A 24659-nucleotide genomic window follows, 5' to 3' on the forward strand; every position below is an offset into this window, starting at 1 on the left:
TATAATTAGAAATATGAATTTCAGAGTCTGGCACAGATGTATCAAGCCAAGTTTCAGATATGAATATAGCTGCAGGATTGTATTTTCTGGCTAGAATACGAATTTCCTCCAATTTTGGTATCAAACTACGTGTATTTAGATGAATGAAATGCAAACCACGCTTTCGATGAATTTTTCACTATTTTCTCTATGAACGGGGCCGGGGCATGGATGAACGTCACCACACAATAGAAGCCACACTGGGGTAGTTTTCTGACTTTTAGTAATGCGAATGTGTGAAGTTCTTTTAGAAACATCAGTAAATGAATTGACAAAGTTCTGGTAAAACGTATTTTGTCCATATGAAATTGTCAGATCACTCGCTGTTACAAAAAAGTGGGTGGGGTACAGCTCATTCTCAGGTTTTTCAGTAAATATAAAGTCACCAGTTTTTCTTCCAATAACTATGATGAATATAATTGATCTCAGCACGTCCATATTGTGTTCTCCAATATCAAAAAGTTGTAAAATAGAGTCTAAAATCATTTAAAATCAATTTTCTATAAAATTTTCTTTTGTTTACAAAAACACAACTTTAGGTATCACACCGGGGCCTCCGTGGCCGAGTGGTTAAGGTCGCTGACTTCAAATCACTTGCCCATCATCGATGTGGATTCGAGCCTCACTCGGGGCGTTGAAATCTTCATGTTAGGAAGCCATCCAGCTGGCTTACAGAAGGTCGGTGGTTCTACCCAGGTGCCCGCTCGTGATGAAATAATGCACGGAGGGGCACCTGGGGTCTTCCTCCACCATTAAAAGCTGGAAAGTCGCCATATGACCTATCATGTGTCGGTGCGACATTAAATCCAACCAAAAAAAAAAAAAAAAATCAGGTATCACACCACCAAATTCCGCATGAGTCTTAATCATGATATGAACTTGTGCACCTCCTATTTTTCATTTGGGTCGGCCCCCTATTTTTAGAGTTATGGCCCCTGAAATAGTCCAAAAACACATTTTCACCTTGTGACATGCCTAGCTCAAAACGTATTTGATGTAGATTCATGAAAAACTTGCATGAGTCTTAATCATGATATGAACTTGCGCACCTCCTATTTTTCATTGGGTCCGCCCCCCATTTTTAGAGTTATGGCCCCTGAAATAGTCCAAAAACACATTTTCACCTTGTGATGCACCTAGCTCAAAAAGTATTTTGTATAAAAGGTTGAAAACTTGCATAAGTCTTTATCATGATATAAACTTGTACACCTCTAATTTTTTGGCTGGCTCCACCCCCTATTTTTAAAGTTATGGCCCCTGAAATAGTAAAAAGTGCACTTTTTCACCTAATTGTGTGCCTAGCTCAAAAAGTATCAGATGTAAATTCCGGAAACCTTGCTGGAGTCTTTATCGTGATGTGAACTTGCACACTTGGCATTCCTCTTGAGAATCTTAGCTCTTATTACAGAGTTATGGCCCGTGAAATAACCAAAATAGTGGATTTTTTGTTTGTGATGCTCATAGCTCAAAAAGTAAAGGGCCTAGAATAATGAATCCTTTTCATAAAATGATTGTTGAGGCTATACCCCATTAAGACTGCAAACATTTGAATTATTGGCCCTCATTTATGACAAATGTACCAGTGGGGGGCACACCCTGTGTCCTACAGACACATTCTAGTTTTTCAACTGGTATGTGAAAGGGTTTCAAATTAGACAGATCTTGTTTTATATTAGAACTATTAAACTCATAAACAAAAGAAATGACTCCTTTTGTTTTGCAACTTCTCCTTTTTAATATTGCAGAACATTGTTGAAACTAGGGAAGTGTCTATGGGAAAAGAATATACCACTACTGGTCTGTCGTTGCTATGGTTTCATTGGGTACATGAGACTCGTTGTGAAAGAACATACAGGTATTTAACATTGTTTGTTTTTTTTTATCAAGTAGTTGAATATGGATTTATTATGTCTCCCCCAGGAGACATATTGTTTTTGCCCTGTCCGTCCGTACGTACGTCACACTTCATTTCCGAGCAATAACTGGAGAACCATTTGACCTAGAACCTTCAAACTTTATAGGGTTGTAGGGCTGCTGGAGTAGACGACCCCTATTGTTTTTGGGGTCACTCTGTCAAAGGTCAAGGTCACAGGGGCCTGAACATTGTAAACCATTTCCGATCAATAACTAGAGAACCACTTGACCCAAAATGTTGAAACTTCATAGGATGATTGGTCATGAAGAGTAGATGACCCCTATCGATTTTGGGGTCACTCCGTCAAAGGTCAAGGTCACAGGGGCCTGAACATTGAAAACCATTTCCGATCAATAACTAGAGAACCACTTGACCCAGAATGTTGAAACTTCATAGGATGATTGGTCATAAAGAGTAGATGACCCCTATTGATTTTGGGGTCACTCCATCAAAGGTCAAGGTCACAGGGGCCTGAACATGGAAAACTATTTCTGGTCAATAACTAGAGAACCACTTGACGCAGAATGTTGAAACTTCATATGATGATTGTACATGCAAAGTAGATGACCCCTATCAATTTTGGGGTCACTCCATTAAAGGTCAAGGTCACAGGGGCCTGAACATACAAAACCATTTCCGTTCAGTAACTTGAGAACCACTTCACCCAGAATGTTGAAACTTAATAGGATGATTGGTCATGCAGAGTAGATGACCCCTAACGATTTTGGGGTCACTCTTTGAAAGGTCAAGGTCACAGGGGCCTGAACATTGAAAACCATTTCCGGTCAGTAACTTGAGAACCACTTGACCCAGAATGTTGAAACTTCATAGGATGATTGTACATGCAAAGTAGATGACCCCTATCGATTTTGGGGTCACTCCATTAAAGGTCAAGGTCACAGGGGCCTGAACATTGAAAACCATTTCCGGTCAGTAACTTGAGAACCACTTCACCCAGAATGTTGAAACTTAATAGGATGATTGGTCATGCAGAGTAGATGACCCCTAACGATTTTGGGGTCACTCTGTGAAAGGTCAAGGTCACAGGGGCCTGAACATTGAAAACCATTTCCGGTCAGTAACTTGAGAACCACTTGACCCAGAATGATGAAACTTCATAGGATGATTGGTCATGCAGAGTAGATGACCCCTAACGATTTTGGGATCACTCTGTTAAAGGTCAAGGCCACAGGGGCCTGAACATGGAAAACCATTTCCAATCAATAACTTGAGAACCTCTCGACCCAGAATGTTGAAACTTCATAGGATGATTGTTCATGCAGAGTAAATGACCCCTATTGTTTTTGGGGTCACTCCGTTAGAGGTCAAGGTCACAGGGGCCTGAACATTGATAACCAGTTCCGAACAATAACTTGAGAACCACTTGACCCAGAATGTTGAAACTTCATAGGATGATTGAACATGCAGAGTAGATGACCCCTATTGATTTTGGGGTCAGTCAATTAAAGTTCAAGGTCACAGTGGCCTGTTCATGTAAAATCATTTTTTGGAAATAACTTGAGAACCACTTGACCTACAATGTTGAAACTTAATAGGATGATTGGACATGCAGAGTAGATGACCCCTATTTATTTTGAGGTCACTTGATCAAAGGTCAAGGTCACAGGAGCCTGAACAGTGACTTGAGAACCACTAGGCCAAGAGTGTTGAAATTTAGCGGGATGACTGGACATTCCAAGTAGATGATCCCTATTGCAGTCAACCATCAGTGTCTCTTTGACTTTCGCTCCTGACCCTATTGACTTCTTGCCTATAGGACTTTGCATTTGGGGAGACATGCGCTTTTTTACAAAAGCATTTTCTAGTTTTTATTTGCCTTTTTCTGTATGTTTTTGTCTGCCTGTTTTTCTGTTACACAAGCATAAATGATTATAACCACTTAAATAAAGTTTTTTTGTAGTTCTTGCATTTCAAAACTTGACACCAAGAATAACCAGAAAGACTCTGTATATAAAATTGATCATTATTTGGTGTGAAGGTTAAAGATTATTCAGTTGTGGATTCCTGCTGATAAAGAACAAAGGAGTTTAAACAGAAAAAGAAATATATATTACAATCAGAAGAAAAATGTTGTGTGTCTTCTACTGTAAAAGACCAGTGCTTATGTTACTGTAGAACCCCTATGTTACAAAATTATTTTCCGTCTTCTAACCTGATTTTGAATTAAACTGTCCCAGGTCAGCGTCCACTGTACTAATGATAAGGACCATCAGAGGTAACAACTTCCTGGTATGAAGGGTAATCGCTTCATTTAAAGGCATTGAACTGCTTATAAGCTACTTTTTTAGTGTTCACCAAATTTGATCTATAGCTTTCTTACATGGACCCTTCTCAAGATTCTGTTCAAATGCCTCATTTTCTATGTCTTTAGCACAAGGCTGTCAGTCTTCAACCTTTCTATATATAAACCTGCCTTGTTAGCCTATCAGTGTCTTAATGCCCACTTCATAAAACTATAGCATAAGCTTGTTGGTGTCTTACCCTCATTTTTAGCTCATCTGATTTTTTGAAAAAAAATGATGAGTTATTGTCATCACTTGAGCGGTTGTCGGCGTCTGCGTCGGCGTTGCCTGGTTAAGTTTTATGTTTAGGTCAGCTTTTCTCCTAAACTATCAAAGCTATTGCTTTTAAACTTGGAATATTTGTTTACCATCATAAGCTGACCCTGTATAGCAAGAAACATAACTCCATCTTGCTTTTTGCAAGATTTATGGCCCCTTTTGGACTTAGAAAATATCAGATTTCTTGGTTAAGTTTTATGTTTAGGTCAACTTTTCTCCTAAACTATAAAAGCTATTGCTTTGAAACCTGCATCACTTGTTCACCATCATAAGCAGACCCTGTACATCAAGAAACATAACTCCATCTTGCTTTTTGCAAGATTTATTGCCCCTTTTGGACTTAGAAAATCAGTTTTCTTGGTTAAGTTTTATGTTTAGGTCAGCTTTTATCCTAAACTATCAAAGCTATTGCTTTAAAACTTGCAACACTTGTTCACCATCATAAGTTGACCCTGTACAGCAAGAAACATAACTCAATCCTGCTTTTTGCAAGATTTATGGCCCCTTTTGGACTTAGAAAGTATCAGATTTCTTGGTTAAGTTTTATGTTTAGGTCAACTTTTTCTCTTAAACTATCAATGCTATTGCTTTGAAACTTGCAACACTTGTTGACCATCATAAGCTGACCCTGTACAGCAAGCAACATAACTCCATCCTTCTTTTTGCAATAATTATTGCCCCTTTTGGACTTAGAAAATCATTTTCTGGTTGAGTATTATGTTTAAGTCAACTTTTCTCATAAACTATCAAAGCTATTGCTTTAAAACTTGCAACAGTTTTTCACCATCAGAAGTGGACACTGAACATCAAGAAACATAACTCTATCCTGCTTTTTGCAAAAATGATGGCCCTTTTTAGACTTAGAAAATCATGGGAAGGACAATATTTCTATAACACAAAAAAAATCAGATGAGCGTCAGCACCCGCAAGGCCGTGCTCTTGTTTGTCTGTAACACAATGCTGTTAATGTCTTACACAGGTTTCTTGTGTCTGTAGCACAAGGCTGTTGGTATCTTGTTCTCATTTTCAGTCTGTAGTACAAGGCTGTTGGTGACTTACACTTATTTCTTGTTTGTAGTACAAGGCTGTTGGTGTTTTACCTTCATTTCTTGTCTGTAGTACAAGGCTGATGATGTCTTACCTACCTTCATTTCTTGTTTGTAGCACAAAGCTGTTGCTGACATACTCTTATTTCCTGTATCTGTAGCACAATGCTTTTGGTGTCTTACCTTCAATTTTTTGTAGCACAAGGCTGTTGGTGTCTTACTCTCATTTCCAGTGTCTATAGCACAAGGCTGTTGGTTTCTTACTCTCATTTCCTGTATCTCTAGCACAATGCTGTTGATGATCACTCTCATTTCCTGTTTGTAGCACAAGGCTGTTGGTTTCTTACTCTCATTTCCTGTATCTGTAGCACAATGCTGTTTATGATCACTCTCATTTCCTGTTTGTAGCACAAGGCTGTTGGTTTCTAACTCTCATTTCCTGTATCTCTAGCACAATGCTGTTTATGATCACTCTCATTTCCTGTTTGTAGCACAAGGCTGTTGGTTTCTTACTCTCATTTCCTGTATCTCTAGCACAATGCTGTTTATGATCACTCTCATTTCCTGTTTGTAGCACAAGGCTGTTGTTGTCTAACCCCTCATTTCCTGTTTGTAGCACAAAGTTGTTGGCGTCTTACAATCCTGTGTCTGTAGTACAAGACTGTTGTGGTCTTGCTCACATTTTCTGTGTCTGTAAACACAAGGCTGTTGGTGTCTTACCTTCATTTTTGGTCTGTAACACGATACTGTAGGTGTCTTACTCACATTTCCTGTGTCTGTAGCACAAGGCTGTTGTTGTCTTACCCCTCATTTCTTGTCTGTAGCACAAGGCTGTTGGTGTCTTACCCTCATTTCCAGTCTATAGCACAAGGCTGTTGTGTCTTACCCACATTTTATGTCTGTAGCACAAGGCTGTTGTTGTCTTTCCCTCATTTCCAATCTGTAGCACAAGGCTGCTGGTGTCCTACCCTCATTTCCAGTCTGTAGACAAGACTGTTGGTGTCTTACCCTCATTTCAAGTCTGTAGCACAAGGCTGTTGGTGTCCTACCCTCATTTCCAGTCTGTAGACAAGGCTGTTGGTGTCTTACCCTCATTTCCAGTCTGTAACACAAGGCTGTTGGTGTCTTATCCTCATTTGTAGTCTGTAGCACAGCTGCAAGGCTGTTGGTGTCTTACCCTCATTTCCAGTCTGTAGCACAAGGCTGTTGGTGTCTTATCCTCATTTGTAGTCTGTAGCACAGCTGCAAGGCTGTTGGTGTCTTACCCTCATTTCCAGTCTGTAGCACAAGGCTGTTGGTGTCTTATCCTCATTTCCAGTCTGTAGCACAGCTGCAAGGCTGTTGGTGTCTTACCATCATTTCCAGTCTGTAGCACAAGGCTGTTGGTGTCTTTCCCTCATTTCCAGTTTGTAGCACAGCTGCAAGGCTGTTGGTGTCTTACCCTCATTTCCAGTCTGTAGCACAAGGATGTTACTGTCTTTCCCTCATTTCTAGTTTGTAGCACAGCTGCAAGGCTGTTAATGTCTTACCCTCATTTCCAGTCTGTAGCACAAGGCTGTTGGTGTCTTATCCTCATTTCCAGTTTGTAGCACAGCTGCAAGGCTGTTGGTGTCTTACCCTCATTTCCAGTCTGTAGCACAAGGCTGTTGGTGTATTTCCCTCATTTCCAGTTTGTAGCACAGCTGCAAGGCTGTTGGTGTCTTACCCTCATTTTCAGTCTGTAGCACAAGGGTGTTGTGTCTTACCCTCATTTGTAGTCTGTAGCACAGCTGCAAGGCTGTTGGTGTCTTACCCTCATTTTCAGTCTGTAGCACAAGGGTGTTGTGTCTTACCCTCATTTGTAGTCTGTAGCACAGCTGCAAGGCTGTTGGTGTCTTACCCTCATTTCCAGTCTGTAGCACAAGGGTGTTGTGTCTTACCCTCATTTCCAGTCTGTAGCACAAGGCTGTTGGTGTCTTATCCTCATTTCTTGTCTGTAGTACAAGGCTGTTGGTGTCTTACCCTCATTTCCAGTCTTTAGCACAAGGCTGTTGGTGTCTTACCATCATTTGTAGTCTGTAGCACAAGGCTGTTGGTGTCTTTCCCTCATTTCCAATTTGTAGCACAGCTGCAAGGCTGTTGGTGTCTTACCCTCATTTCCAGTCTGTAGCACAAGGGTGTTGTGTCTTACCATCATTTGTAGTCTGTAGCACAGCTGCAAGGCTGTTGGTGTCTTACCATCATTTCCAGTCTTTAGCACAAGGCTGTTGGTGTCTTACCATCATTTGTAGTCTGTAGCACATGGCTGTTTGTGTTTTACCCTTGTTTCTTTTCTGTGGCGCAATGCAGTCTCTTTCCCACTACTTCAAAGTCTGTATCATTAGCACATCATTGCCTTTCCTCCCATTTCATATACTTGTAAAGCATGTTTATCAGTATCTTACTACACATTTCCTAAATCTGTCGACGTAGCACATGGCTATCGTGTAATTACATATACATGCAATAACGTAAATAAGAACACACTTACACTGAGAGATTCAGATCGAATGCCAGGGGCTTCTATGGTTGAGTGGTTAAGGTCATTGACTTTGAATTACTTGCCCCCTGACAGAATTTTGGTTCAAATTCAGCTGTTGATATAGACTTCTTCATGTGAGGGAGCCATCCATCTGACTTATGGAAGGTCAGTGGTTCTACCCAGATGATTGCCCATGCCCGAAACAATGCCTGGAATGGCACCTGGGGTCTTCTATCTGAACCAAAATTTTGTCGATGTTACTCTAAACCCAACAGATTAGGTCAAACGTAAGCTTACATGTGAAATGAAAGCACTTACTAATTTTGAAATGACATAAAGATTTTCTGTTCATTTTCCGTTCAGTTTTAATGTATGCTTTAAATGGAAATAACACACGTTTGTCATTCCCCTCTTTTAAATGATAAACACGAGTTTCTTTCCATATTTACCATTTTGTTATTTAAAGTACAGTAATTACATATGTTTTTAAGTTCCAGAAAGTCATGTTGGTAAGCCACTCAGTATATCCTATTTTCTGGGTAATAGCTTAGAAAGGGCTCATGGATGCACAGTTATCTTTAATAGTGAAATTATTTTACAGAAATATGTAAATACAGTTCGATTATTTATGTAGAAATTTAATAAATCAGCCATTATGTTTTTTGTTGCCATGGAAACAAAATAGCGGCCATTTTGATCCAATATTTAAATGTTCATAACTCTCATTATAAAGCTGATTTTAAAAATTCTTCCTCTTCTTTAAATGATTTAAGAAATCATAGCAGACAGAATTAACATAAGATCAACATTGCCTTTCCCTGTAACAGAATACCATAGTATTTATTTTTTATTTTTATTGTATTTATATCATTCCTTAGGCAAAGTATGTTTACTAAATGTATTCTAAAGGGAAAACAACTGTTATCTCATTTGGGCAACTAGTATAAGAAAGTAAAGTTTTAGAAATACATCCAGTCAAAAATGAACTTGTATCAAGTGCTAAGTGAAAACAAAAAAGTATTAATGATCAGATGTGAAATATTACTTTGCCAGAATCTTATTAACTACCTATAAGTCTTGTTGACAGCCCTGTATTCTAGCTTCTATCCTGTTTAAACCAGTTGTAACCAGAAATTTTCCTTAATTTCTGTTTCTACTCATACTTATTGTACCCCCCGACCGAACAACAAAGTTGTAAGCTGGGTATACTGGTTTCAGGTTGTCTGTCTGTCCTTCCATCTGTCTGTCTGTAGACACAATCTTGTGTGCACCAACTCTCCTTATCCCCTTGACACAATTTAATGAAACTTCACACAAGTGATCAGTAACAACAGTAGTTATGCATGGTGCATGTAAGGTTCTTTCAGAAAAAAAAATTGCAAAGTTACTGGACTTTGTTTTTTGTTACTATTCTATATACATAGAGTCTGCATATGCAAATTTGTGCACGCCTAATCTCCTGAACCCATGCACACAGTTTTAATGAAACTTAACACAAATGATCAGTACCAACCCTAGTTGTGAATGGTGCATGTTGTGTTCTTTCAGAAAAAAAAATCTGCACAGTTATGGGACTTTGTTTTTTGTTAATATACTATATTCATACAGTCTGCATATGCAATCTTGTGCGCGCCTAATCTCCCGAACCCTTGCACACAATTTAATGAAACTTCAAACAAGTGATCAGTACCAACCCTACATGTCCATGATGCATGTTAGGTTCTTTCAGAAAAAATGTTCTGCAGAGTTATGGGACTTTGTTTTTGTTACTATACTGTATACATACAGTCTATATACATACAGTCAACATAATTATGCAATCTTTTTTGCATCAAATTGCAATGTACTGTGTCAGTGCGTGCGGGGGGTACATTCATCACCTTCAGTGATAGCTCTAGTTGCTTTTGTATTCAAATTCAAAATTTAAAACATATATAAGATTGCTTGCCAAATAATGATCTAATGACTGAATTAATACACATGAATTTATACTTGAGAGTGAAGAAAGAAAGTTTGAGCTAAGTTATGCCATTATAAAAGCTAACCCTTGCCTTGATGTATTGTTAAATGTCCACCTGCGGTGATGGACCAACATTCTTGCGGCATCCACTAAAGTTATTCACTCTCTATCTTGAGCAATTCTTATCTCAGATTTACCAAACTTTGTTACAATGTTTAGGGGCATAATAGTTTGACCATGGTCGATAATCGCTGGATAATCGAGGCGGACAAAACAGTTGTCCGATATTTTTGCCGGCATCTGTATTTGGGGTAAGTATTTTCGATCCAAGAATCGCTTGGTGCAAAATATGTTAAAGATCTTTATTTCTATAAAAAGAAGCATGAATGAAGAAAATGCCATGTGTTTCTCAGTTAAAAGTAATGTATATTCTGTAAGTTATGGCGAGTTAAAAGCGTGATTTTGTTTTTAAAAAATGCGAAAACAAAAGTTTATCGCGTTATATTTAATTCACTTTTCAAATTAGGGCTATAACATTAACATCAACCTTTAAAATAATGTTTGCTTTGAATATTATCCAAATTTTAACCGACAATGCGCAATATTCAATGAGTTATAGACATTCAAACATGACATGGTCAAAAAAAAGTGTGGCGGCATTGCACAGTTCAAAATTATTTGTGTGGCGAGACAGAGCAATTCTGTGTCTTTTGTGATTCTAATTTAATAACTGGTCTTTAATAGTGATATTGAGCTCGTAACTCTTGTTACGTTGTAATGTTTTTAATCTGACAACAGCATTTTACACTAGCTTTTATTAACAAAGTTTTAACAGATGTAAGTCAATGCATAGTCAATCACACAACCGCCTAGCAATGTTATATATCATCAACACTTCTTCATACATTTCTAAATCACGCAATGCAGTCGTGCGGTAGTTTGATGTGATGCATTCCCGTTTAGGAACGTTCCACTCGAATTATTATGATATTATATGTGATATTTCTTTCAGTAATAGGATGCATATTATACACCTTTGCTAATATTGTAATACAACAGCTGACGTGTATAGGCAGTTAAGCACCTCTGTGAGAGTCTTAGGTTTGACACGTTTAAGTACAAGCAACTTTTTTTCTCCGCAGGAAACACATAAATGTAAAATAGTACCTACTATGGACTGACCATGTATATAATCAGTATATGCCTATTTAACATCAGTGTATGCATAAGAAATACATCAGTTATCCTCGCTGTGCTCTTCAAACATTATAAATACTAAATCCTTAAACAGACACAACGCCTGTTGTTTTACCATGGCTATTTAAAACTATGCAAATGTCTATACATAAAGGTACTAAATCCAAGGCTTACGTTTGTCTAAATTTTTACTCGCTGAGACATTGCTAAGCTAGTACCAATTGCTTTTGTCAGATTTCAATTAGTAACAAGGTCGATATCACTATTTAGACCATTTATTAAACTAAAATAACAAAAGACACAGAATACCGCTCTGTCTCACCAGACAAATATTTTGAACTGTGCAATGCTGCTACACTTTTTTTCGACCATGACATGTTTGAATGTCTGTAACTTGTTGAATATTGCGTTTTGTCGGTGAAAAGTTGGACAATATTCAGAGCAAACATTTTTTTCAAAAGTTGCCGTTAATACTATAGCCCGAAGATGAAAAGTGAATTAAATATATAGTGATAAACTTTCGTTTTCGCATTTTTTCAACAAAATCACACTTTTACTCGCCATAACTTACTCAATATACGCTACTTTTAAATGGGAAACACCTGGCATGTTCTTCATTCATGCTACTTTTTATGGAAATAAAGATCTGTAACATATTTTGCACCAAGCGATTCTTGGATTGAAAATACTTACCCCAATATAGATGCCAGCAAAATATCGGAGAATCGTTTGTCCGCCATAAACCGTTTTGCTCGCAACCGGTTAACGGGTGTGAACTAAGTTAGTCAACCAGACTAGGTCACAGTGTTTATAGGTAAGATATTTCAGCCATTTTTGATAGCAACTAGGTAGTCCCAGTCTCCTTGCAATAATGGCCATTGAATGACTCAAAAGTGTAAAAATTTACAATGTCAGCTCGCTGTGACCATTCACTTCTCATGTTCTGAAGTGCAAAATGGTTTGATTTTGATTGATTTTGTCATTACAGTCCCAGATACAAAGTATATGGGGGGCTGTATTGGAGTCACGCATGTCCGTCCATCCATCCAGTGTTCCACTTCATATCTTCTTAATGGCTTCAAAACTTTTTATTGAATAAACATCATTTGTTCACCTTACCCAGATGACTTGCATAACCCGCAACCCATGTCACAAGGACCAAGGTCAAGCCCATGCTTGCAGGTCACAAAGACCAAATATCTTAACACCCTGTTCACTCCATTTTGTCTAAACCATTTAGAAGACTTTCACAAAAGTTAATTCATTTGTTCAACTCACCAAGACAACTTGCAGAGAACACAACCTAGGTCTATAGGTCCAAAGCCAAAGTCACACTTTGAGGTAAAAAGTCGGTTTGAAATAGCTTGATTTAGTGTTTGTTCCATACTGTGTAAACTGCTTGGAAGGTTTTCATAAAATTAATGTCAGTTGGTTTCCTCAGCAAGATGTCCAAGGTGAAGGTCATGCTTGGAGGTCAGGGATCAAATAGTTCTATTTTGTGTCCTCTCTAAGACAACATGCAGGGTGCTTATCCGTGCTTACTAGGTCCAAGTTAAAGAGCACACTTGAAGGTCAAAGTTCATGATCACAACATTTGACCATCAGAGTGGTGTCTGGCGGTATTAATCTCTATTTTTATGCCCCCGGCATCTACTGATGCGGGAGGCATATAGTGATTGTCCTGTCCTTCCATTCGTCCATCCGTACGAGGTTAACTAAATGGGACCGTTTCGTCTAGCATCAATACCCCTTACTAGAATGACTTGATACTAACGCAGATGTAACCTGTGACCATTCCTCATCTTCAAACATCACCTGACCTCAGTTTGACCTTGACCTTGACCTCGTTTTGGACTTAGGTTGCTTTGTATGGGCCATCTCTTGGTTAACCAAATGGGACCGTTTCGTCTAGCATCAATACCCCTTACTAGAATGACTTGATACTAATGCAGATGTAACCTGTGACCATTCCTCATCTTCAAACATCACCTGACCTCAGTTTGACCTTGAACTTGACCTCGTTTTGGACTTAGGTTGCTTTGTATCGACAAGGATGCCACCGTGGGCATCAAGTGTTTATTGAACGCAGCTTCTTGTTTTTTCTGTTGAGCTGTAATTTAGTAGTCAGGCTACATTTTGTAGTTTTTTTGCCAAATAATAGAAAACTTTTCCACAGAATTTAAGTGACATCTTTTCCACTTTGTCAAGTTGAAGACCAAATGACTTGGGTGTAATATTTTTAATAAAATCATTGTGGGGGATATTAACTTCCCAGGGGATTGATGTCATGATAGATACTCTGTTGTGTGCCAACTTTTCACTGACTTCAAAAAATAAGGTTATTTGTTGTATAAAATGTGCCCTGTATGAAATGATCAATAGGCTGGCCATTATCAGTTTATTTAAAGCAAGCCAGGGCCTGTATATCTGTCTAGCTTCTACCTTTATGTTCCAGGAGCAGGTTCCTTCCTCTCCTCTGTGAACAGTCCACTGGCAGGAGTTATCTCCCCTCTGGAGGAATCTGATGGTATCAATGCATTGAGAATGTTTCCAGTTTTTGTACTAACATAATGTTCTAATCGAATGAGAAAGGAAAGTGTTGCCAGTATCTGAACAGTGTTATTAATGCCTGAAAGTCGACAAAGTGCTATTGCTGCCTGTGAGTGGACATAGCACTATTGCTGTTTGAATGTTGACAGATTGCTTTTTTCGTGTGATAATGGACTGAGTGCTGTTGCCATGGAATGGTCAGTGATATTATTGCCTGTAAGAGTAGAATGCTATCATTGCCAGCAATTTGACAGGGTGTTATGGTGTCTGTGAATGGACAGAATGCCTTTGAAGCCTGTAAGTTGTTAGAATGTTATTGCCTGTAAGTGGAAAGGGTACTCTTGTTGCCTGTAAGTGGACATGGTAGTGTTGCCTATAAGTAGACAGGGTTCTATTTTTGCCTGTAATTGTATATTGTACTAGGTTTGCCTGTAAGTAGACAGGGTGCTATTGTTGCCTGTAAGTGGACAGAGTGTTATTTTTGCCTGTAATTAGACAGGGTGCTATTGTTGCCTGTAAGTGGACAGGATTCTTCTGTTGCCTGTAAGTGGCCAGGGTGCTGTTATTGTCTGTAAGTGGGCAGGATACTTCTGTTGCCTGTAGGTGGATGGGGTGCTATTGTTGCCTGTAAGTGGACAGAGTGTTATTTTTGCCTGTAATTAGACAGGGTGCTATTGTTGCCTGTAAATAGACAGGATTCTTCTGTTGCCTGTAAGTGGCCGGGGTGCTGTTTTTGCTTGTAAGTAGACAGGGTGCTGTTATTGTCTGTAAGTTGGCAGGATACTTCTGTTGCCTGTAGGTGGATGGGGTGCTATTATTGCCTGTAAGTGGACAGGGTGCTATTGTTGCCTGTAAGTGGACAGGGTGCTGTTATTGCCTGTAAGTGGACAGGTAGTAGTGTTACCTGTAAGTGAACAGGGTGCTGTTATTACCTGTAAGTGGACAGGGTGCTATTGTTGGCTGTAAGTGGACAGGGTGCTATTGTTGCCTGTAAGTGGACAGGGTGCTGTTATTGCCTGTAAGTGGACAGGTAGTAGTGTTACCTGTAAGTGAACAGGGTGCTGTTATTACCTGTAAGTGGACAGGGTGCTATTGTTGGCTGTAAGTGGACAGGGTGCTATTGTTGCCTGTAAGTGGACAGGGTGCTGTTGTTGGCTGTAAGTGGACAAGGTGTTATTGTTGGCTGTAAGTGGAAATAGTGTTATAATTTTCAGTAAGACTAGTGGAGAGAACATTATTGTTGCCTGAAAGTAGACAGAGTGTAGTTTTTTCCAGCAGTTTGACAGAGCACTGTAGAATGCTACTTTGGAGAGAGTGCTGGTTTTTCGTGCAAGTGGAGAACATTTTAGCAAGGGGCGAAGCTAATTTAAGTCTAAAAATCTGACATTGCCAGATTTTGAAGTGTTCAAGTTAGAAGTCTTGACAGACTCTTTTTGCTTTCCAGTCTTTCAGTAATCAAATGAACACTATTAATATTCTTTGATGAATGAACCATTGCATTGTTTTTTACTTACAATATCTTATATCTTGAAAGTTAAATGCATGGTGAATATACCACAGTGCATGTACCTCGCCAGTTACTCCAATTTTATAGCATTTCTTCACTGCTTTTGCACAATACTAATGGTATACTTCTCAGTGAGAATGCTGTGGTTAGACTTTTCCATTACTGAATAAAGGATTTTATATTAATGCAGCTCTGTCTAAAGTAACATTGTTTTGTTAGTGCTATGTCTTTTTATTCCCTATCAAATAATTGGAAAGATTTCTTTTTCTATGTATTTGAAAAACTTCTTTAACTGAATGGCTAGATGGATCTTTACCAAATTTGGTCTGTAGCCTTATTGTAGTGTCCTCTGTCAATTCTGTTGAAATGGGAACACTTGGCTCTTTTTAGGGGCCCATAGACCTATAAATAGAAAAATCCTTTAAACAACAACTTCTCCACCCCTCTCTCCTACATTATCCTTTCCACAATATTGTCTGTTAAGTATTTATTCAGTGGAAACTTCTTTAATCAACCTTGTAAGAAACCACTGACTCTATTTCAAGATAATTTCACAGATACTTTCATTGTGTGACCCAATATAAAAACTGTTCAAGCAAGATGTGGGCAATCTTGGGCCAACATTGCCCTCTTGTTTCAAAAGTGTGCATGTCTGGAGAATAAATATCTGATTTGGAGATAGGAGGGACCTGGAAAGTATCGAGATTTTGACCCTCCCATCTTGTAGATCACAGGTTTGGAAGAAATGTTGTAACAGATTTTCACAATTTACTCTGCTTTGAATAATTGAATAATAAAACTAGATGAAAGTAGATTTATGCACTTCAATCATGCAATGTTTGGTTTATTATTTCTCATAATCAAATTCAGTTCCTGGAAGAATCTAATTGCAGAGAATTTAATAATCCATTTTTGTAAAAATTCATTTCCTTCAAAGAGCCTGTCTCAGTAAATGTGTCATACATTCTTGTGACAAAGTCATTTCCATTTTTGAAAAGAAAAACTTGATAGCTGGTTTGTTTCTTTGCATTGAAATTGAATTTCGTTTTCAAAGATTTGGATTGTACAAGTTTTGTACTGAGAGGCAGGATGAATTTTATGTCATATTTCTATTGTATGACCATCAGCCATAGTTGCAATGAAGAAACTTTGTAATCATCAGTGTCACGAATTGGCCAGTGAAATCCGTTGACAAAATAACTTATTCCAGGATTGCATTTAACATGGTCCAACCTGTGGTATGACCACACTTTAGGGCAGTGTCAGATCATCGTAAATCAAAAAGTAACATCTTTACACTTTTATTGCTACTAAAGTCCTGCAGTTTGACCATACTTATTAGACTGAGTTCAGTTGATATCTGTTTATCCAGAACGTAAAAGGTCAAGGTCAAACTTACATTGAGTGGTTATGCCTAGCTTCCTTCCTGTCATGCTTTTAAAGTTGATACAGTGTAAATAGATGGTTGTATGCCTTCCTGAAGTATTAGATATCAAGACTATAGATTTTCTGGATGTAATGCCATCAGTCATATACTTCATGACTTCTGATTATTCTATAGGCTTTTGGACACCTAATTTTTAACATGAAACATTTCTATTTTACAGTGGTAGAGTCCCATCCTGACAATGCACATGAAGACCTCCGATTAGACAGACCATTTGAAGGGCTTGTAAAGTTCATTGATTCTATAGATCTGCAATCCATGAGTAAAAAGGTAATTTCTAGAAGTTTATCAATTAACATTAATTATTGTATTACATGACCTCTATATGACTGGTCTATATTGGATAAATGTTAACTGGGCTAGTAAGCCAAAAAAAAATTTAAAATCTGTGAAAATCTATTTATGATGTCGCGTAATAAAACAATTCTTAATGACTTGCCAGTAAATAGTCAAAACTGTTGGCTGTTGACCTCAGGAAACAGTTTTGACTATGACCAGCAAGCCTTTCAAAAAGTGTATAAAACATAAGCAAGAAGCACTAACACTTTCAGACCATTTTAAAGATATTGGTATTGGCACTGTCTAGCTGTAAACTTGTACAACATTCTAGTATTTTGACAGAACTGGTCGACTGAAATAATGTGAAAGATTTACTGTAATTTTTTTTTATCTCACCTGTCACAAAGTGACAAGGTGAGCTTTTGTGATCGCGCAGCGTCCGTCTTCCATCCTTCCGTAAACTTTTGCTTGTGACCATAATAGAGGTCACATTTTTCATGGGGTCTTTATGAAAATTGGTCAGAATGTTCACCGTGATGATATCTAGGTCAAGTTCCAAACTGGGTCACGTGCGGTCAAAAACTAGGTCAGTAGGTCTAAAAATAGAAAAATCTTGTGACCTCTCTAGAGGCCATATTTTACACAAGATCTTCATGAAAATTGGTCAGAATGTTCACCTTGATGATATCTAGGTCAAGTTTGAAACTGGGTCACGTGCCTTCAAAAACTAGGTCAGTAGGTCAAATAATAGAAAAACCTTGTGACCTCTCTAGAGGCGATATTTTTCATGGGATCTGTATGAAAGTTGGTCTGAATATTCATCTTGATGATATCTAGGTCAGATTTGAAACTGGGTCACGTGCAGTCAAAACTAGGTCAGTAGGTCAAATAATAAAAAAAACCCTGTGACCTCTCCAGAGGCCATATTTTTCATGGGATCTGTATGAAAGTTGGTCTGAATGTTCATCTTGATGATATCTAGGTCAGATTCGAAAATGGGTCAACTGCGATCAAAAACTAGGTCAGTAGGTCTAAAATTAGAAAAACCTTGTGACCTCTCTAGAGGCCATACTTGTGAACGGATCTTCATGAAAATTGGTCAGAATGTTCACCTTGATGATATCTAGATCAAGTTCAAAAGTGGGTCACGTTACTTAAAAAAACTAGGTCAGTAGGTCAAATAATGAAAAAACCCTTGTGACCTCTCTAGAGGCCATATTTTTCATGGGATCTGTATGAAAGTTAGTCTGAATGTTTATCTTGATGATATCTAGGTCAAGTTTGAAACTGGGTCAACTGCGATCAAAAACTAGGTCAGTATATCTAAAAATAGAAAAACCTTGTGACCTCTCTAGAGGCCATACTTTTGCATGGATCTTCATGAAAATTGGTCAGCTTGTTCACCTTAATGATATCTAGGTCAGGTATGAAACTCGGTCACTTGCCTTCAATAACTAAGTCAGTAGGTCAAATAATAAAAAAACCTTGTGACCTCTCTAGAGGTCGTATTTTTCATGGGATCTGTATGCAAGTTGGTCTGAATGTTCATCTTGGTAATATCTAGGTCAAGTTCGAATTGGGTTAACTGTGGTCAAAAACTAGGTCAGTATGTCTAAAAATAGAAAAACCTTGAGACCTCTCTAGAGGCCATACTTTCGAATGGATCTTCATGAAAATTGGTCAGAATGTTCACCTTGATGATATCTAGGTCAAGTTTGAAACTGGGTCACGTGCAATCAATAACTAGGTCAGTAGGTCAAATAATAGAAAACCTTGTCACCTCTCTAGAGGCCATATTTCTCATGGGATCTGTATGAAAGTTGGTCTGAATGTTCATCTTGATGATATCTAGGTCATTTTCGAAACTGGGTCTACTGCGATCAAAAACTAGGTTAGTAGATCTAAAAATAGAAAAACATTGTGACCACTCTAGAGGCCATACTTTTGAATGGATCTTCATGAAAATTGGTCAGAATGTTCATCTTGATGATATCTATGTCAGATTTGAAACTGGGTCATGTGCCGTCAATAACTAGGTCAGTAGGTTAAATAATAAAAAACCTTTTGACCTCTCTTGAGGCCATATTTTTCAATGTATCTTCATGAAAATTGGTCAGAATTTTTATCTTGATGATATCTAGTTCAGGTTCAAAACAGGGTCACATGAACTCAAAAACTAGGACACTATAACAAATAATAGAAAAAACAATGTCATACTCAGTTCAAAACCGGGTCATGTGGGGACAGGTGAGCGATTCAGGACCATCATGGTCCTCTTGTTGCATAATAATGTTAAGAAAAAACATCTATTTCATGCGGATATGAACTCATGGATCTTTTAGTATGTGAAATTAATGGTTATTTATTTGTTTGGATTTGGATTTTGATGTAAGACAATCACAACACAATTCATACATGTTAGTTTCCATTAAATATTTTACAGTATGTGTAAGTAGCATCTGTCTAAATATGTAAAGGAAAGAAAAACATATACTAGGCTATTATGTTGAGATTTAATGGGGTCTGTACAAAAAAACCTCAATGACTACAGGAAAAGATTTTAATTCTGATGGGAACTATTTATATTGTATTGTGTAAGTGTTGTGATCTTGCAAACATCTAGGAAATAAAACAATATTTTATTATGATTTCAGGACCATTCTCACACACCATGGTTGATAATTTTATATAAATACCTCCAAGAATGGAAAGAAAAGGTACATGTATTGTATTAGCAATTACTTCCTTATTTTTACTGACTATAAGTGTATTTATACCCCCAGAACAAAGTGAATGGAGGCTATATTAGAGTCACACTTGAAGGTGCAGCAGCATTACTCAGGCAGAAATATTGCATGAATAATGTCTGTTTTAATTAGAAATTCTGAGTAATGTTTTGATGCACTTTCACTTTTTGCTACTGAATGGATTTGACACAAGCCATTTGTCCCATGTCATCATCCACATTTGGGGTATTGATGGTTGCAGTGATAGCTCTAGTTTCCTTAGATTTGTCATATTTCATTATCAAGCATCAGAATAGTCAAGCATCCTGTCTCCTCTTCACCCCTCTGGCTAACTGGAGGGAATGTTCTGTAGAAGCACAGTCCTCCGTTCATTTGTTTGTCAGCATTATTGTCTTGATGATATATAGTAAACTGTTGAAGGGAATTTGATGAACTTGACAGAAAATGATACACAGCAGTGAGAGAAATAGGAAAATTAGTTTTGATTTAGCTCCTTTTTAGTGCTTAATTTTTAGCTCACCTGTCACAAAGTGACAAGGTGAGCTTTTGTGATCGCGCAGCGTCCGTCGTCCGTGCGTAAACTTTTGCTTGTGACCACTCTAGAGGTCACATTTTTCATGGGGTCTTTATGAAAATTGGTCAGAATGTTCACCTTGATATCTAGGTCAAGTTCGAAACTGGGTTACGTGCCTTCAAAAACTAGGTCAGTAGGTCAAATAATAGAAAAACCTTGTGACCTCTCTAAATGCCATATTTTTCATGGGATCTGTATGAAAGTTGGTCTGAATGTTCATCTTGATGATATCTAGGCCAAGTTCGAAACTGGGTCACGTGCGGTCAAAAGCTAGGTCAGTAGGTCTAAAAATAGAAAAACCTTGTGACCTCTCTAGAGGCCATACTTGTGAATGGATCTTCATAAAATTGGTCAGAATGTTCATCTTGATGATATCTAGGTCAAGTTTGAAAGTGGGTCACGTGCCGTCAAAAAGTATGTCTGTAGGTCAAATAATGAAAAAACCTTGTGACCTCTCTAGAGGCCATATTTTTCATGGGATCTGTATGAAAGTTGGTCTGAATGTTTATCTTGATGATATATAGGTCAAGTTTAAAACTGGGTCAACTGCGATCAAAAACTAGGTCAATAGGTCTTAAAATAGAAAAACCTTGTGACCTCTCTAGAGGTCATACCCTTGAATGGATCTTCATGAAAATCGGTCAGAATGTTTACCTTGATGATATCTAGGTCAAGTTTGAAACTGGGTCACGTGCCGTCAAAAACTAGGTCAGTAGGTCAAATAATAAAAAAACCTTGTGACCTCTCTAGAGGCCATACTTGTCATGGGGTTTGTATGAAAGTTGGTCTGAATGTTCATCTTGATGATATCTAGGTCAAGTTTGAAACTGGGTCAACTGCGGTCAAAAACTAGGTCAGTAGGTATAAAAATAGAAAAACCTTGTTACCTCTCTAGAGGCCATATTTTTCATGAGATCTTCATGAAAATTAGTGAGAATGTTCACCTTGATGATATCTAGGTCAAGTTCAAAACAGGGTCACATACCTTCGAAAACTAGGTCAATAGGTCAAATAATAGAAAAACCTTGTGACCTCTCTAGAGGCCATATTTTTCAATGGATCTTCATGAAAATTGGTCAGAATTTTTATTTTGATGATATCTAGGTCAAGTTCAAAACTGGGTCACATGAGCTCTAAAACTAGGTCACTATGTTAAATAATAGAAAAAACGATGTCATACTCAAAACTGGGTCATGTGGGAACAGGTGAGCGATTCAGGACCATCATGGTCCTCTTGTTGATTGTTGTTACAGTAATGATTATAATTCTACCATAGAATTTAATATGAATACACAAAGGAAAGAGCTGTAACTCTTCCTTGCATAATTTTTAAATAATCTCCCTTTATGTGTTGACTTTTTGTCTCAGAATAATTTATAACTGTTTTGTATTACAGCATAATGGGGAACTTCCTAAAGTGTATCTTGAGAAAACCCAGTTAAAGGATATGATAAGAGAAGGTAATAAGTGTTATTTTACTGAATAAAAATTGCATAATTTCTGATAAGTAGTGATGGTCAAGAGAAAAATGAAACTGACCAAATGTAATTCTCTTTTTGCCATACAGTTGAACCTGCATTAGCAGCCACCTGTAATTAACAGACACTTGCCTTAAGCAACCAGTCAGCTAAATTCCCAAAATGATCTTTTATTATTCCCCGCCGATGAAATCGGGAGGGGGCTATTGAAATGGCGTTGTCCGTCCGCAGCCATATCTCAGTAACTAGCTGGTAGAATTTCATGAAACTTGAAATAAACATGAACCAACATACTGCGATGATGCTCATCAAGTTTTTTTTGATTGGTCAATTTTCCTTAGAGTTATTGCCCTTGATTTAATGAAAAATGCCCAAAAATGTCTGTCCGCAGCCATTTCTCAGTAACTATCATGTAGAATTTCATTAAACTTGAAATAAACATGCACCAACATACTGCGATGATGCCCGTCAAGTTTTTTTTTTGATTGGTCAATTTCTCTTAGAGTTATTGCCCTTGATTTAATGATAAATCCACGTCTGCAGCAATTTCTCAGTAACAAGCTGTTAGAATTTCTTGAAACTTGAAATAAATATGAACCAACATACTTCGATGATGCCTGTCATTTTTTTTTTTTTTTAATTGGTCAATTTTCCTTAGAGTTATTACCCTTTGATTGTTTAAAAATCTACAGATTTGTACATAACAAACCAACCAATTGGTAGAATTTCATTAAACGTCTTTCATTCTTTTCCATGAACATTTATTATAAACATGTGAAGTTGTGTACCCACACCTGGTAACCAGCTTGCCTTGGTCACACCCCCTCCCCCCACCCAAAAAAAAAAAAAAAAAGATAATTTTTCATTCCTGTTTAATTTTTTCTTCAAACCTTCCATGAATATTTATCAAGATGCAAAGTTGTACCATTCCCCCACCTCACTGCTACACCCAGTCATGCCCATCATCCCTCCCACCCCCCACCCCCACCATTTTTTGTTGTTTTTTTTTTTCATTTATAATTTTCCATCAATATTTATAATCAACATATGATGTTTTGTACCCTCACCCAGTCACCCCCGCTGCCCCCATCCCCCCCCCCCCCTCAAAAAAAAAATAGCATTCATTTTCTGTTAAATTGATTTAGACTAATGAAATTATTTGCCTCTTAGTAACACCCTTAACTTTTTGCCGGATAGACTGTTTTGCCGTTACTCACCGCAAACCCTTTCGGCGAGGGATACCAATTCATCGAATTTGCTTGTTGTTCTAATTTCAACTTGCCATGAGCGACCACCTACATTAAGGTGCCAGATTTTGTTACTTCCTTAGATGACTGCTTAAATACAGGTTTGACTATGTATAGTTAGATCAGGGTTGGAAATATGTAACAGATAGACTGTAAGAATTATATGTTTCTGCTTCGAGTTGATGGAGTACCTTTAAAATGTTGCAGGTATAAGAAAAACAGATGAAGGGGTACAGGAAGAAGAGGAAAACTTTGAAGAAGCGATCAAAGCTGTTAACACAGCTCTAAACCCCACGAGGGTAGGTCTTTAAACACATCATATAATAGGTGTTTCAGTGCTGCAGAGAGTTTTTTGGCACTAGGGGTAATTAATTTCAGTTTTGAAAGCATGGGGGTAAATTGGAAAATATGAAAAAGGTTAGTTGAGATGTTTTAAATATGTGCAAGTAGATGACAGACTCACTTCTCTTGGCCCATATATTTTCAACATGGCTTTGCAAATTGCACATTTGAGGCAATGTTGGTCTCACAAATGGGCAGGTCAATCCCAGATGGGCAGATCAAAATTCGATATTTAGCAGGTCCCTAATGTCTACCGATTTGATGTAAATTCTCCCAACAGGTCGAAATTTTAAAAAATCAATTCCTTTGCCACAAGGAATATTGTTTTGATATAAAACTCAATACACAACCTGTCAATAAACATGCTGATCAGCCATGTGTTTCCATGATGTTGGAACCCATCCCTTAGTGACTTGCCATTACATCTTCATTTACATAACACTCTTTCAATCAATCTGTAAATATAAAATTAGCCTAATGTGTTGGATTTGTTTTTCCGCATCCTTTATTTATGGTGATAAAAAATCTCCAGTTTTGATATCCCACTAGCAAACCACCAGTTATGGCATTCAGAACTTACCATGTCTATGGCTAAATAGATGTCAGCTGATGGCCCCTGTCAAGGTCCCTGCAGACCTGAGTCTGAAAACAACAGTTTTACAAATAGTTCTTGATCGTAAGAGGCGACAAATAGGGTCTTAACATTTGGTTTTGCTGTAACTCTGTGATTCCAGCAGGTATGCAAATTTTGATTCCATACCTCATGTTTTTATTTCGATGTAAATGAGATGTGAAACCAAAATTTGTAGTCCTGTTTGGCGCCATATAACCTTTACTGTGTTGGTGCGCCGTAAAACCCAAATAAATAAATAAATAAACAAATGTATGTTTTCAGATTCCATCAGAGGTAGAGAGACTGTTCAGTGATTCAGAATGTCAGAACCTACACTCTGAGGTATGTGTTTGTGCTTTACAGGAAGTTCTTGTGAGTTACCTTTCAATCTCGACAAATTTTCTTATGTAGAGAAGCTTTCCCGATGGCTGTGCCTGTGAACCTGGAGTCTCAGATGAGAAGTCACAATTAGAGCAAGCTGTCATTGTGACTCGCAGTCCAACAAATCAAACAACAAAACTGTTACACTATTTTACAAGAACTTTGTCTCTTAATATACTGTTACATCAAATGTAAAAAATACATCTATGACAGTCAGCTTTTCGAATGATTTAAAAAAAAATGATTGCTTTTTAT

General features: G+C 37.8%; 1 protein-coding gene across 5 annotated transcripts in view; it reads left to right on the plus strand.

The window, feature by feature from the left end:
* The window catches only part of LOC123548327 (NEDD8-activating enzyme E1 regulatory subunit-like), a 79603-nt gene that overhangs the window by 28653 nt on the left and 26291 nt on the right, over window positions 1-24659 (plus strand). For 3 of the 5 annotated variants that reach the window (XM_045335502.2, XM_045335503.2, XM_045335504.2), the window contains exons 7-13: window positions 1785-1894; window positions 13695-13766; window positions 16904-17013; window positions 19677-19739; window positions 21740-21803; window positions 23276-23367; window positions 24306-24365. In XM_045335502.2, the coding sequence (XP_045191437.2) occupies window positions 1785-1894; window positions 13695-13766; window positions 16904-17013; window positions 19677-19739; window positions 21740-21803; window positions 23276-23367; window positions 24306-24365 (571 nt within the window). The remainder of the gene's footprint in view (window positions 1-1784; window positions 1895-13694; window positions 13767-16903; window positions 17014-19676; window positions 19740-21739; window positions 21804-23275; window positions 23368-24305; window positions 24366-24659) is intronic. The other 2 variants (XM_045335505.2, XM_045335506.2) reach the window with 1 other exon arrangement.

The sequence above is a fragment of the Mercenaria mercenaria genome, chromosome 6, assembly GCF_021730395.1.
Source record: "Mercenaria mercenaria strain notata chromosome 6, MADL_Memer_1, whole genome shotgun sequence".
NCBI classification, from domain to species: domain Eukaryota; kingdom Metazoa; phylum Mollusca; class Bivalvia; order Venerida; family Veneridae; genus Mercenaria; species Mercenaria mercenaria.